This window comes from Scomber japonicus, chromosome 4 (genome assembly GCF_027409825.1).
Source record: "Scomber japonicus isolate fScoJap1 chromosome 4, fScoJap1.pri, whole genome shotgun sequence".
NCBI classification, from domain to species: domain Eukaryota; kingdom Metazoa; phylum Chordata; class Actinopteri; order Scombriformes; family Scombridae; genus Scomber; species Scomber japonicus.
This window is the reverse complement of record NC_070581.1, coordinates 869,323-884,818: the sequence shown is the minus strand read 5'-3', so window position 1 is coordinate 884,818 and position 15,496 is coordinate 869,323. Positions and strand designations below refer to the sequence as shown.

General features: G+C 44.3%; 1 protein-coding gene across 1 annotated transcript; it reads right to left on the bottom strand.

Annotated features, from left to right (window-relative positions):
- Positions 1 to 2,947: 2,947 nt before the first annotated feature.
- LOC128357002 (zinc finger BED domain-containing protein 5-like) lies at positions 2,948 to 4,054 on the bottom strand. The gene has a single exon (XM_053317220.1). It carries the CDS (start codon positions 4,052 to 4,054, stop codon positions 2,948 to 2,950), a length of 1,107 nt encoding a protein of 368 aa, XP_053173195.1.
- Between the last annotated feature and the right edge of the window lie 11,442 nt (positions 4,055 to 15,496).

Sequence of the window (15,496 nt, the reverse complement as noted above, 5' to 3'; positions counted from 1 at the left end):
AGCTGTCTCTATATGCGGACGACCTGATACTCTATCTGTCCAACCCTTCTATCTCTATTCCGAAGGCATTACAAATTATCTCTAGCTTCGGGGAGATCTCAGGCTACAAAATCAACCTTACTAAGAGTCTCCTCTTCCCTATAAATGACCACGTTCAACAGATGTCCTTCAGCATATATCCACTAAAAGAAACCCGTGACACTTTTACATATCTAGGCGTATCAGTAACTCGTAAATATAGTGATTTATTCAAACAAAATTTTAAACCAGCCCTAGAGAAGGCCGTTGGTCAGCGCTGCCCATATCACTTGCCGGCAGAGTCAATTCGATCAAAATGACAATTATGCCCAGGTTCCTATTCTTGTTTCATACAGTGCCTGTTTTTATCCCAAAGTCCTTTTTTAAAGAGATAGATAAATCGATATCCGTCTTTGTATGGAATAAGACCATCCCACGGATAAGGAGGGCGCATCTTGAAAAACAGAAAGAGGCTGGAGGTTTAGCGCTACCAAATTTTCTACAATACTATTGGGCGACCAATATTTATAAACTGTCATACTGGGTCTCCGCATTTTATGAAGGGGATGGACCTGTATGGATTGAAATGGAACAACATTCCACCCACCCTGTGTCCCTACCTTCGTTAGTATGTGCACCACTACCACTCAGTAAACAGCGCCTTACAAACAATCCTATTGTGAGTGGCTCACTACGAACATGGTCTCAATTCAGGACCCACTTCAAACATAGACAGGCTATGTCCTCCCTCCCAATCTCGGCTAATGCACTCTTCCCACCCTCACTCATGGACACAGCGTTTAAATTATGGTTCAGGAATGGTCTAAAACGGGTGAAGGATCTTTTTAAGGACAATGTGTTCATGTCTTTTGAGCAGATTATGAGTGAATATAATATTCCCAGATCACATTCATTTAGATATTTCCAGGTGCACGCCTTTGTTCGGAAGCATTTTCCTTCCTTTCCGTCACTCTCACCAAATGACTGGATAGACGAGTGTTTGAGTGGGGATCCAGATCAAAGAGGGGAAGTGAGCAGACTGTATGAGAGTATTCAACTAATCGCCTCTCCCTCACTTAATAATATTAGGGCAGCATGGGAGGAGGAACTTGGATTGGAAGTTTCGGATGATTCCTGGCAAAGTGCAATTAGGCGAGTACACTCAAGCTCAATCTGTATCAGGCACGGTTTGCTCCAGTTCAAGGTGCTCCACAGGCTGCATTTGTCTAAAACTAAATTGGCCAGGATATACCCAGATGTGGATCCAACCTGCTCCCGATGCTGCCAGGCTCCCGCCACCCTCTACCACATGTTTTGGACATGTCCAACATTGGTACAGTTCTGGTCCTCAATTTTTGACACATTCTCTTATATTTGCAGCAAAGACATAGGCCCTGCTCCTGAAATTGCGTTGTTTTGTGGCTCCTGCTGAGGTGGTGATATCTAGGGCACAGTCGGACGCCATCGCCTTCTCATCCCTACTAGCTAGGCGCCTTATTTTGTGTAACTGGAAATCAGTTAGGCCTCCCACGCACAGGCGCTGGGTTGGGGATGTAATGGCGCATTTGAAACTTGAGAAATTGAAACACTCAATCAGGGGATCAACCCAGAGGTTTTACGATGTCTGGCAGCCGTTTTTGAACTACTTTAATCTGGAGTTTCCAGCTAGGGACACTGAGACTACTACTTAACTGACTTAACTGACTCACAATCTCTGTAACAGGTTTAAATCTGTACGCTTTACGTTTAGTTTTTGTTATTGATGTCATTTTATTTATTTATTTTATTTGTATACATTTTTCATTTTATACGTGTACATTTAAGTTGTTACTGTTGCTCTGTTTTTCATGTTTATTGTGACTGCAGTTTGCAGCCTCGTTAACTGTGTGTTGTATGTATTTACAGTGTTGAAAACCAATAAAAATATTTGAATAATAATCTGTTGTGTCTGATGCTACTTACTGTGTCTGCTATATCCCTACCTGGTATACTATAAGCCTGCGTGCTCCCTACCACTGTCCCAATAACTCTTTTAATCCTGTTGGCTAACACCCGTGCTAATATCTTGTAATCTGTGTTCAACATTGTAAGTGGTCTGTAGTTTTCTAATCTATCCCTATTCCCTTTCTTATATATGATGCTAACTAGCCCTGTCGACATATCTGCTGTCATCCTATCCTTCTCTTCTATCCATCTAAAAAATCTCTCTAACACTGGCACTAATTCCTCCCTAAATTCTATATAAAACTCCCCAATAATACCATCTATCCCTGGACTCTTATTCCTACCTAACCCTACTATAGCTGCTTCTATTTCTCCTGTCCCTATGTTACCCTCACACATCTCCCTATCATCATCACTCACCTTCACTTCTACTTTCTCTAACACCTGCCTCATGCTCTCTTCATCCACTTCTCCTACCCTAAATAATTCCCTGTAAAATTCTTCTACCCTTTCTGCTATCCCTACAAAATCTGTAATTGTCTCTCCTTCCTTTCCTTCTACACTGTAAGAAATGTTCATAAAATTTACAGTAAAAAACTGTTAAATACCAACAGTAAAAGACTGTAAAATTGAAAACATTTTATCAGTGTAGTAGATACATGGAATTACCCTAAATTAACAAAGTAATTTTTACTGTAACAATATGTAAAAAACACATCATTTTACTGTGGAAAATGTAAAACTTTGGTAAAATTTACAGGGAAATGGCGGGTAGAGCGCCCGCCCCATGTGTTGAGGCTACAGTCCTCGTTGCAGGTGACCCCGGTTCAAATCCCGAGCCGAGCGGTCTTATCCTGCGTGTCATTCCCCCTCTCTCTGCCTGTTTCCTGTCTCTCTCCACTGTCCTCTACATTAAAGGCAAAAAAGTGAGTGCCTGTGATGGGAAGCTCAGTCTTAGTGTGGAGTCAGATGTCATGTCAATGAACTAGTCCTCCTCTGCAGAGCTGAAACCAGTTGGAGCTGATGCATTGAAAGGATCTCTCACCCAGTCATACTGGGAACTGTTTTCAGGGAAGTACTTTTTAAAGAATCCCATCAGTGATGAGATATGCTGCTGGATACATGGAATCACTGAGGTGGCATCACAGTCAGTGGTGTTAACAAACTCATGCAGGTTCTCGAATGAATCAGTATTTCCTTCTTCGAGTCGTCTGCCCCACATTGCTAGCTTTCGAGTGAAAGAGCTGATCTTGTCTGTGACCTGAGGGAGGTGTTTATCTTTCCCTTGAAGCTGCAGATTTAGTTCATTTAGCTTTCCAAATATGTCACTCAGGTAGGCCAGTCTCACCAGGAAGTTCTCATCACTAAATTTTGCTGCGGTTTCATACTTCTGCTCCTGCTCCAAAAACATTTTTATCTGCTCTCTGAGCTCAAAAACTCGGGAGAAGACTTTTCCTCGCGACAGCCATCTTGCTTCACTGTGAAAGAGCACAGCTTCATGTTCAGCTCCCATCTCCTCACAGATAGCAGAGAAGACTCTTGTTTTTAGTGGTCTGGTCTTTATAAAATTGACTACACCTAAAATGTCAGTCATAACCTCACTTAATTCAGAGGAAAGGTGCCTTGATGCCAGTGCTTCTCTGTGTAAAACACAGTCTGTCCACTCAGCATTAGGTGAGGCCTTCTTGATGAGTGCCCAAAGTCCTTTTCTCACCCCTGCCATGGTCTGTGCACCATCACTGCAAACACCAATGCAGTTCTCCCACTTTAGCCCATTCTCAGTCAGAAAGCAGTCCAGCATTTTGAATAGCTCTTCAGCCGTGGCTCTGTCTCTGACATACTTACAAAAAAGTAGATCCTCACACAGAGAGTTTGTCATATCAAAATGCACATATGCAATAAACAAACAGTCTTTGTTGCTGTCAGTTGCTTCATCAAATTGTAAGGCAAAACGTTTGTCTTTCAGTTTTTCTACCAGCGGAACTTGAAGATCGTTAGCAATGTCATTTATACGTCTGGCGACAGTGTCATTGGACAGAGGGATAGTTTTTAATTTTGCAGCACTTGCGTCATCCAGCATGACAGACACCATGTCTAATGCTGCAGGCAGTATCAGCTCCTGTCCTATAGTGTGGGGCTTTTTGCACCGAGCAATTTGGTACGCTATCTTATATGATGCTTACAGTGCTCGCTGGTTTACAGAAGTTGCATTCACAAAGTTGGATGATTGTTGGCAATATTCGGCACGTTTTCGCTGAAAAAACTCAAGCGGCTTATCAGCCTGATTGGGGTGTAATGTGCGTAAGTGACGCCTTAATTTGTTTGGCTTCAAGCTGTCCGCTGCCAAGATTTTAAGACACAGTAAACACACCGGTCTTTCCTCGTTTCCCACCGTAGTCACAGTGAAGCCGAGTGCTACATACATTTTGTCGTATTTCCTCGTCTTAGCTTTCGGGTGACTTTCGTTTGTGTCATTATCTCTGTTTCTCTCCGCCGTTCTTTTCATCCCCGTTAAATATTTTTCCATGTCTTTTAAGGGTTTGTCCACTGCATTTTTCAACTTCTGCTCTGTGCTGTGTGCACGCAAAAAAAAACATCGAGCGAATATTCCCTGTGTGCACTCTGACAATGTGAGCGCCACTGCCACCTACTGTAGTTGACGTGCAATTACACTTTGTTTTAGTATGACAAAAAAAATCATGTTTCTCGGGGTTCCAGGGGGGGCGCGCCCCACTATTTGAGAAGGACTGCATTAATGTAAGTTGCTGTAGGCAAAATGTTGAATTGTAATTTCTGTGGTAAGTCTGTTAGGACTTTGAGAGGTTATGTGCTTCACTGCAAACTCCACAGAAATGAACCGTGCTGTTTATTTAAGTGCTTTGGAGATAGATGCAAGCAGACATTTTGCAGGTATGGAGCTTTTTCTTTTTTTTTTGGGTCCCGGCCGGGCACAGCCCGAATAAGGGACATGGGACCCTGCTCCACAGACCCACCACCAGTGAGAGGGGCCAAAGGGGTCGGGTGCAGTGTGAGCTGGGCGGCAGCCGAAGGCGGGGACCTTGGCGGTCCGATCCACGGCTGCAGAAGCTAGCTCTAGGGTCGTGGAACGTCACCTCTCTGGTGGGGAAGGAGCCTGAGCTGGTGCGTGAGGTTGAGAAGTTCCGGCTAGATATAGTCGGCCTCACCTCGACGCACAGCAAGGGCTCTGGAACCAGTCTTCCAGAGTTGCCACTGGTGAGAGGCGCCGGGCAGGGGTGGCAATACTTATTGCCCCCCGGCTTGGTGCCTGTATGTTGGAGTTTACCCCGGTAGACGAGAGGGTAGCCTCCCTCCGCCTTCGGGTGGGGGTACGGATCCTGACTGTTGTTTGTGCCTATGGTCCAAACAGCAGCTCAGAGTATCCAGCCTTTTTGGCCTCCTTGGAGGGGGTGCTGGAAAACACTCCCTCTGGGGATTCCCTCGTTCTGCTGGGGGACTTCAACGCCCATGTTGGTAGCGACAGTGAGACCTGGAAGGGTGTGATTGGGAGGAACGGCCCCCCCGATCTGAACCCGAGCGGTGTTCTGTTATTGGACTTCTGTGCTCGTCACAGATTGTCCATAACGAACACCATGTTCAAGCATAAGGGTGTCCATATGTGCACTTGGCACCAGGACACCCTAGGCCGCAGTTCGATGATTGACTTTGTAGTCGTGTCGTTGGACTTGCGGCCACATGTCTTGGACACTCGGGTGAAGAGAGGGGCAGAGCTGTCAACTGATCACCACCTGGTGGTGAGTTGGCTCCGATGGTGGGGGAGGATGCCGGTCATACCTGGCAGACCCAAACGCATTGTGAGGGTCTGCTGGGAACGTCTGGCAGAGTCTCCTGTTAGAGAGAGTTTCAACTCCCACCTCTGGGAGAGCTTCGACCACGTACCGGGGGAGGCGGGGGACATTGAGTCTGAGTGGGCCATGTTCCGTGCGACCATTGTTAAGGCAGCTGACTGGAGCTGTGGTCGGTGGGATGTTGTGGATCGGTGGAAGGAATACTTCGAAGACCTCTTCAATCCCACCGACACGCCTTCCGGTAAGGAAGCAGGGCCGGGGGACTCGGGTGTGGGCTCTCCTATCTCTGGGGTGGAGGTCGCCGAGGTGGTTAAAAAGCTCCTCGGTGGGAGGGCCCCGGGGGTGGATGAGATCCGCCCCGAGTTCCTCAAGGCCCTGGATGTTGTGGGGCTGTCATGGTTGACACGACTGCAGCATCGCGTGGACATCGGGGGCAGTGCCTCTGGATTGGCAGACTGGGGTGGTGGTCCCTCTATTTAAGAAGGGGGACCTAAGGGTGTGTTCCAATTACAGGGAAATCACACTCCTCAGCCTCCCTGGTAAGGTCTATTCGGGGGTGCTGGAGAGGAGGGTCTGTTGGATAGTCGAACCTCAGATTCAGGAGGAGCAGGGTGGTTTTCGTCCAGGCCGTGGAACAGTGGACCAGCTCTACACCCTCTGCAGGATCCTTGAGGGTGCATGGGAGTTTGCCCAACCAGTCCACATGTGTTTTGTGGACTTGGAGAAGGCATTTGACCGTGTCCCTCAGGGAATCCTGTGGGGGGTTCTCCGGGAATACGGGGTATCGGACCCCCTGATAAGGGCCGTCCGTTCCCTGTATGACCGGTGTCAGAGCTTGGTCCGCATTTCCGGCAATAAGTCGGACTTGTTTCCGGTGAGAGTTGGACTCCGCCAGGGCTGCCCTTTGTCACCGATCCTGTTCATAATTTTTATGGACAGGATTTCTAGGCGCAGCCAGGGTGTGGAGGGGGTCCGGTTTGGTGACCTCAGGATTGGGTCACTGCTTTTTGCAGATGGTGTGGTCCTGTTGGCTCCATCAGACCGTGACCTCCAGCTCTCAGTGGATCAGTTCGCAGCCGAGTGTGAAGCGGCCGGGATGAGAATCAGCACCTCCAAATCCAAAACTCTTCGGGTCGGGGATGAGATTCTGCCTCAAGTGGAGGAGTTCAAGTACCTCGGGGGCTTGTTCACGAGTGAGGGAAGGATGGAGCGGGAGATCGACAGGCAGATCGGTGCAGCGTCTGCAGTAATGCGGACTCTGCACAGATCCGTCGCGGTGAAGAGAGAGCTGAGCCAAAAGGCGAAGCTCTCGATTTACCAGTCGATCTTCGTTCCTACCCTCACCTATGGTCATGTGCTTTGGGTAGTGACTGAAAGAACAAGATCGCGGGTACAAACGGCCGAAATGAGCTTCCTCTGTAGGGTGGCTGGGCTCTCCCTTAGAGATAGGGTGAGAAGCTCAGTTATCCGGAGGGAGCTCGGAATAGACCCGCTGCTCCTCCGCATCGAGAGGAGCCAGATGAGGTGGCTCGGGCATCTAATCAGGATGCCTCCCGGACGCCTCCCTGGTGAGGTGTTCAGGGCACGTCCCACTGGTAGGAGACCCCGAGGAAGACCCAGGACATGCTGGAGAGACTATGTCTCTCGGCTGGCCTGGGAACGCCTCGGGATCCCCCGGGAAGAACTGGACGAAGTGGCTGGGGAGAGGGAAGTCTGGGCTTCCCTGCTTAGGATGCTGCCCCCGCGACCCGACCCCGGATAAGCGGAAGAGGATGGATGGATGGATGGATGGAGCTTTTAAGGCTCATTTTTACCGGAGGCATAATGTTGTATCTGCTAACGAAACTGCCGGGACGGCTGTTACCACTTTTAAATGTGTAGTGGCCTTGTGTGAACGCCAGTGTCAAGACACCCAAGAACTGATTGCTCACTTGAAGGAGCATATTGTAGAAGGACGTGCTGTAAGTTGTCCAGTTAGAGGATGTAATACTGATTTCCGGGTCAAGTCTTCATTTACCACGCATATGTCAAGGAAGCTCAGAGGTTTTACAGACAGCAGTGTAAGTGACGTGTACAGAGAATCTGCTTCTCATCCGTCAACATCTACTCCACCTGAGTCAGGTGACTTTATCCCTCACTGTGATGCAGGTGCAGCAACAGACACAGATGAAGTCGATTTGGACATATCTGAAAATTTCAGTGATCTTTATCTTAGAAATGTTAGTTTGTTCTACTTGAGATTGCAGGGGCAGTTCCTTCTGCCTGCTCCAACTATACAGAACATTGTTGAGGAAATACAAAACATAAATGAGTTGGGTCAAACATATACTTTGATACTTCATTATCAGATGAGGACATAACCAAGGTTTGTGAGTCTGTCAAGGGATTTGATCTGTTCACTGCATGTCATACAGGGCCAATGCGAACAGCTTATTCAAGAGCCAAGTCATTCAAAGAAAAATTCAACTATGTGGAGCCCCAAAAAATGTTTTTAGGAAGAGATGAGAACAGGATAGATAGGTTTGCCTATTATGTACCTGTGAGAGAGACTTGAAATGTTTGTAAAATCTGATCTGTGGCAGAACTGTGTGTCAGGAGAGCACTCACCTGAGTCTCCTTCAGATGTACTAAGTGACATTAGTGGGGGCGGCTGTGGCTCAGGAGGTAGAGCGGTCGTCCTTCAATTGGAAGATTGGTGGTTCGATTCCCGGCTCCTCCAGTCCACATGTCGATGTGTCCTTGGGCAAGACACTTAACCCCTAATTGCTCCCGTTGCTGTGCCAACGGTGTATGAATGTGAATGAATGGTTAGATTCCCTCTGATGAGCAGGTTGGTGCCCTGCGTGGTAGCCCCTGCCATCAGTGTATGAATGTGTGTGAAAGGGTGAATGACTTGTCATGTAAAGCGCTTTGAGTGGTCGCACAGACTAGAAAGGCGCTATATAAGTACAGTCCATTTACCATTTAGTAATGGTCAGATATTCAAAAACAATGTTTTTTTTTGCTCAAAATCCATCATGTGTCAAGTTAGTTCTATACCAGGATGCCTTCGAAGTAGTTAACCCTTTAGGCTCTGCCAAGACAAGACAAAGTTTTAGCTGTCTATGCATCTGTTGCCAACTTGCCACTTCATGTACAGTCTGACACAGACCACATGTCACTTGTGTTATTGTGTAGAGAGAAAGATTTCAAAGCATTTGGGCATGCTAAGGTGTTCTCTGCTGTCTCGTGTTACCAGTAGTGGCTATCTGTTGGACAGTTACCACTTACATGGTAACGGGAGTTGATTGGGCTTGACGTGCCGGGGCAGCTTGTACACAACCTTAAACCTGTCTGGTCTCATGTAGTGTGAGTCTGTAATCCATTGCCTGGAAGACAATAGGCTTGAGGTAGAGGACTAACAAATCAACTCCACCCCCCCTCCCGTGGTCAGTAATGATCATTGGTTGGACATAGGGCTAGCAACCCTATTCTGTAAAAAACTACATATGCTACGGAAACAGCAACAAAATATACCTCAACATCTGGATGTGAAGTCCCGCTTGAGTACCAAACTCGTATGACCGCCTCCAATGAAAGCCCTAGGGAAGTTGGTGGCACGAAGAAGTGGGCACTGAACACCAAAACCAAACTAAAGTTTGGCTTCTGGAATGTCCGAACCATGTTTGAAGCTGGGAAGTTGGCACAGATCAACAATGAAATGAGACGCTATAACCTTAATATCCTTGGGATAAGCGAAGCGAGATGGACAGATTCAGGGTCAGTCAAAACAAACACTGGAGAAACAGTCCTATACTCTGGACGAGATGATGGCTGGCATTATGAAGGGGTTGCCATTATTCTCCAAAGAGGTATAGAGAAGTCGCTTATTGAATGGAAACCCATCAACAATAGAATAATAAAAGCCAGATTCCAAGGACAACATATCAACCTTTCAGTCATCCAATGCTATTCTCCCACCAACGATGCTAAAGATGAAGAAAAAGACCTCTTCTATAACATCCTCCAATCTGAAGTCCAGAAAACACCTGCCCAGGATCTCCTCATAGTAAGCGGCGACCTAAATGCAAAGGTGGGCAGTGACAACAACAACTATGAGAGAACTATGGGCAAACATGGATGTGGAGAAATGAACGACAATGGTGAGAGACTAGCCGAATTCTGTTCATTAAACAACCTGGTTATTGGAGGCACTTTGTTCCCCCACAAAAACATCCACAAACTCACATGGCTATCACCAAATGGGAAGGACCAGAACCAGATTGATCACTTAATGATCAATGGTAAATGGAGAAGCTCATTGAGAGATGTCAGGGTGAGAAGAGGAGCGGATGTCTCCAGTGATCACCACCTTGTAACAGCAGACATCAAACTCAAGCTGAAAAGAACAGGACCAACACCTAAAGGCTCCCCAAGATTTGATGTCTGTATGTTGAAAGATCCACCCATAAAGAAGAAATTCACAATACAACTCCGGAACACATATGAAGCTCTCTCTAATGCCACAACAGATGACGATGAGATTGACATAAACAAACACTGGGAAAATATTGTTAAAACCTACAAGGACACCAGCAAAAAAATGATTGGATACAGACAAAAACTACACAAAGTATGGATAAAAAATAGCACATGGAAGACTGTTGAAGAGAGAAGGAACTTAAAAACAAGAACCAATAGCACCAAATCAACCAGGATTAAACACGAACTAGAAGCCCAGTACCAAAAAATCGACAGACAGGTGAAAAGGCAACTAAGGAGGGATAAGAGAGCCTACCTGGAAGAACTGGCAAGCGCTGCCGAAGAAGCAGCTGCTCATAACCAATACGGAACAGTCTACAAAATCACTAACCTGATATGTGGAAGTAAATTCAGAAACAGTGAACATATCAGAAATAAGCAAGGACAACTACTTACCACAGTAAAAGAACAAGATAACCGCTGGACTGAGCACTTTAAAGAAATCCTCAACAGAGATCCCCCAATACACCCAGTAGAAATACAGGAAGCTACACAAGACCTAGACATCAGTACCATCCCACCAACAAAAATGGAAATCATCAAAGCTATTCAGTCTCTAGAAAATGGAAAGTCCCCTGGTGCCGACAACCTAAATGCAGAACTCTTTAAAGTTGATACAGAAGTAGCTGCAAACATCCTCCTCCCACTGTTCATCAACATCTGGACAGAAGGCAAAATACCAACTGATTGGACAAAAGGAGTGATCGTAAAGGTCCCAAAGAAAGGCACATTGTCTGACTGCAACAACTGGAGGGGCATTACACTTCTTTCTGTTCCTAGCAAAGTATTCTGCAAAATAATAATGCACCGAATAACAGCAGCGGTTGACAAAACACTGAGAAATGAGCAAGCTGGTTTTAGGAAAGGCAAGGGATGTGTTGACCAGCTCTTCACCCTCAGAAACATAATAGAGCAGTGCAGTGAATGGCAACGACAACTATACATAAACTTCATAGACTTCCAAAAGGCTTTCGACAGCATCCATCGCGATAGCCTCTGGAAGATTGTGAGAAGCTATGGAATTCCCTCCCACATAGTTAACATTATACAACAATTCTATAACAGCTTCACATGCTCAGTAGGAACAAACACCACCAGCTTTCTAGTTGAATCCGGAGTTCGCCAAGGATGTGTGATGTCAGCGCTACTCTTCAATCTTGCTATAGACTGGGTCATGAGAAAAACAACAGCAGACAAGTCAAGAGGGATTCGATGGACCCTCCATTCCAGCATCGAAGACCTTGACTTTGCGGATGACCTAGCCCTTCTATCGCATACGCACACACATCTGCAGGAAAAGACAGACAGATTACAACACTATGGTCAACAAGTTGGACTAACCATAAATATCAATAAAACTAAAATAATGGCTATCAACACCAATACACCAACACATATAAAAATTGAGGATCAGATCCTAGAAAATACTGACAACTTCACTTACCTGGGAAGTATCATCCACCATGATGGAGGAACAAACCAAGACATTAAAAACCGGATCAACAAAGCACGTACAGCCTTCATAAAACTTAAGCAAATATGGAAATCAAGCCAATACAAAACAAAAACAAAACTCAGAATATATCAAAGTTGTGTACTGTCAACGCTACTGTATGGTGCAGAATGCTGGAAGACCACAGAAAGCGACATACGCAAACTATCCACCTTCCACACATCATGCCTGTGAAAAATCCTGCATATATTCTGGCCCAACACCATCTCAAACAATAAACTTCTCAACATTACCAAACAAGACAACATGTACAATATAATCACAAAGCGAAGATGGTCCTGGATTGGCCATGTCCTCAGGATGGACACCGACGCTATCCCAAGAGTCACACTCCATTGGACCCCAGAAGGCAAAAGAAAGAAAGGGAGGCCTAAAACGACGTGGCGTAGGACCATAGAGAAGGAACTCCAACAGCACCACCAGAGCTGGGGAACCATTTCAAAGACAGCTAAAGACAGACAGAAGTGGAGGGACTTTGTTGCTGCCCTATGCGCCAACCGGCGCGATGGGGATAAGTAAGTAAAAGTAAGTAAGGTGTTCTCTGAACTAATAACAGACTTGAAGGATTTGGAGGAGAATGGGATTGTTGTATCAAATGAAACAGTCAAGGGAACCTTGTATTGCATTGCTGGAGATCATTTGGGCTCCCATTGCATCGGTGGATTCACTGAAAATTTCAGCTCCTCAAAATATTTCTGTAGGTACTGCCTAATAAACAGATCTGACTTTCAGGGTGATCCAAATCTGTGTGGACCAGAGAGGACCATTGAGAAGTACAATTCTGCTGTTGATCGCCTCCAGACTGAAGATACATCACCAGATGTGGAAGGAGTAAAGTTCAAGTCAGTATTTAATTCTTTGAAATACTTTAATGTCTGTCTGCCAGGTTTGCCACCTTGTCTGGGACACGACATCTTTGAGGGTGTTTTGTCTTACGATGTTGCACTGTATCTTAAGTATTTCATAAAGAAAAAGGCTTGGTTCACTTATTCCATTCTGAATCGACGCATTAAACAGTTCAAATACTGTGCATCTGATGCTTCTACAAAGCCATGTGAGGTCAGCCCCCATGGAGCTAAACTCTCAGGTCAAGCTGTACAGAATTGGAATTTTCTAAGGCTGTTACCTCTCATGATTGGTGATAGAGTGAAAGATACAGCAGATAATGTGTGGCAGTTGACTCTGCAGCTGAAAGACATTGTGGACATAATATGTGCCCAGAAAATCTCTGTCCCTCAGGTTGCATACCTGAGGGACAGAAGACAAAATGAAAGTGCTCAGTGAACAGACTAACTTCAGCCCAGACGAGGTAGAAACTCTTATGAAGTGTACCTACTACTCCCAACGTAAAGAGATAAACAAGGGAACAGATCTGCAATCCCTCATGGAGGAGTAGCCTTTTTTGTTCCAGGAGATTGGTATGACAGTACACTTCCAAGAGCTCACTGGGATATCGCTGAAAGAGACTTTTCTCACCAATGTAGAAAAAAAGGGAAAACGGCTTCTGGACTTCATGAGAACCATTTGTGCAGACAAGAGCAAAAGAGTTCTTCAGGCTGTCACAAAGCTGGAAATTCAGAGAGGACAGTTGGAGGGCTGTTTCAGAAGATGTCAAGGATATGGTGCTCCTTCTTATCTCCTACTTTGATGATAAAGAGGAGAACCTCTTCCACTATGTTGAACAAATATGTCTGGCAAAAGAACTACAAGTGGAAAGCTTGCCTGTGACACCATGCATCATTGTATGTGGTAAGTGTTGATAATCAGTTTCACTAAGCTAATGTTAGGAAGTATTACATGAAAACTGTCATGCACTGTCATGTTTTGAAGTGCTGCTTCAAAGCCTAGCAATTTTGGTAAGACTGCTTTTGGATGGTAATGTCTGGTCTCTTCTACCTGTCTGTTCTCTGCAGGAATGTCATGCTATGCCTCAAGACAGTTCATGCTGAGTGTAGATGGCAAGGTTGTGAATGACCACATCCCCAACTTCATCTCTGCCATCTGTTTGATGTTTGGAACCTACTACTGCCTTAATATCCATTATCCCGTGGATCTGGGCTCCAGACTTGAGTTCCTTCAGAGGTAAAGAAGTTTTTTTTTTTATTAATTAATGAAAATTAATGTATGTCCTCATTTAGAAAAAATAAATCACTATTTTAAGTGGTTGATTATGAAATTATGTTCAAAGGTGCTTCTTCATGATCAACCCTGAGAAAGGCACAAAAGTTGAAACAAAGAAGAACAAGAAGCAGCTGTCGGTGAACCCAAGAGTCCTCACCCTCATCACAGATCTCGCTGACCAGGATTGGAGAGGGACATGTTAAAGATGGACCTGTTAAGTCTGACCTCTTGAACTGGTATGAAACTGTGTCCTCATGAGAGGACTAAAGAAACTTAAACAGAAACTGACTCGATGAATCGATTATGAAAATAGTTGGCAATTCATTTAATAATCCTTGCAGCTCCAGTATAATTACTGTACTTTAACTGTTAACCATTGACATGCACAACAGTATTCTTTGTTTTCGGTCAAATCAAGGGTTAAAATAAGCAGTTTTTAGTTTGTTAAATTTATGTGAACTGGCTCATTGTGCATTTTCTGTGGAATTATTAATGCCTATTGATTAGGTGAATAATAAGAAATAAGCAGCAATTTTGTGTATTTTTTGCCATTTTTGTTAGAGGCTGTACTTTCTGTTAGGTCAAACAAATTTAAGGTATTACTTGAACAATAAGATCAACAGCAATTAAGTGTATTTTTTATTTATTTATTTATTGCCATTTTTGTTAGAAGCTGCTCTTTTAGTAACTTTAAACAATTTCAGGGTAATACTGACTTCAGTTACACAATTCCAATTTTTTCATTCCATGCAGGGAGTTTTCTAGTTTTGACTTGTTTTTTGTTATTGGAAGCAATTTTTCAGAGCATTTGGTCACTTGTTAATTTGAAGTAAAAGTCAAGCTGTCTTCCAAGTTCAAGATGGTTCATCTTTTTACTTAGTACTGTACAGTAAAGCCATTCAAGATGCAGTCAGACAATTTGGCCTCACTGAGACCAACACAGGTCACAGTAGAAATGCTGTTGTGTCATTAACTCCATGCAGTTTGTTTAATAGTATTTATTTTGATTAAAAATGACTGTGAGGAAAGACGATGAAAAGAGGTGTGGTATCTGAACATCAGTGACTTGATTAAAGTTTGAGTTGTGTTTTCCAGTTTTGACTTGTTTTTTGTTCCCAGAAGCAACCTTTCAGAATACTTGGTAATTTGAAGTAATTATGGTACTAGCACTAAGTTTGGAAAGCTTCTTGTTTATAGATGCATTGGAGTTGATTTGAAGGTTTACATTACATTAGGTTTACAATATATCATAGGTTTTTCCATATGATTTACCACAAACAAAAAACATTTTCAACTGTGAAATTTACTGGCATACCGTAATGTTTTATATATATATATATTTTACGGTGAAATTCTGGCAACCACAGCTGCCAGTATTTTACTGTATATTATACAGATTTGTTTAGTTTACCATAAATAAGTTTCTAATATAGCTGTTAGTTTTAAAGAAAATTACTGTAAAGAGGTTTACGATAGATCTGTTTTTTACATAGTAATTTACCGTAAACAAAACAGTTTTCAACCATCAAATTTACAGTTCCTAAAAAAAGCA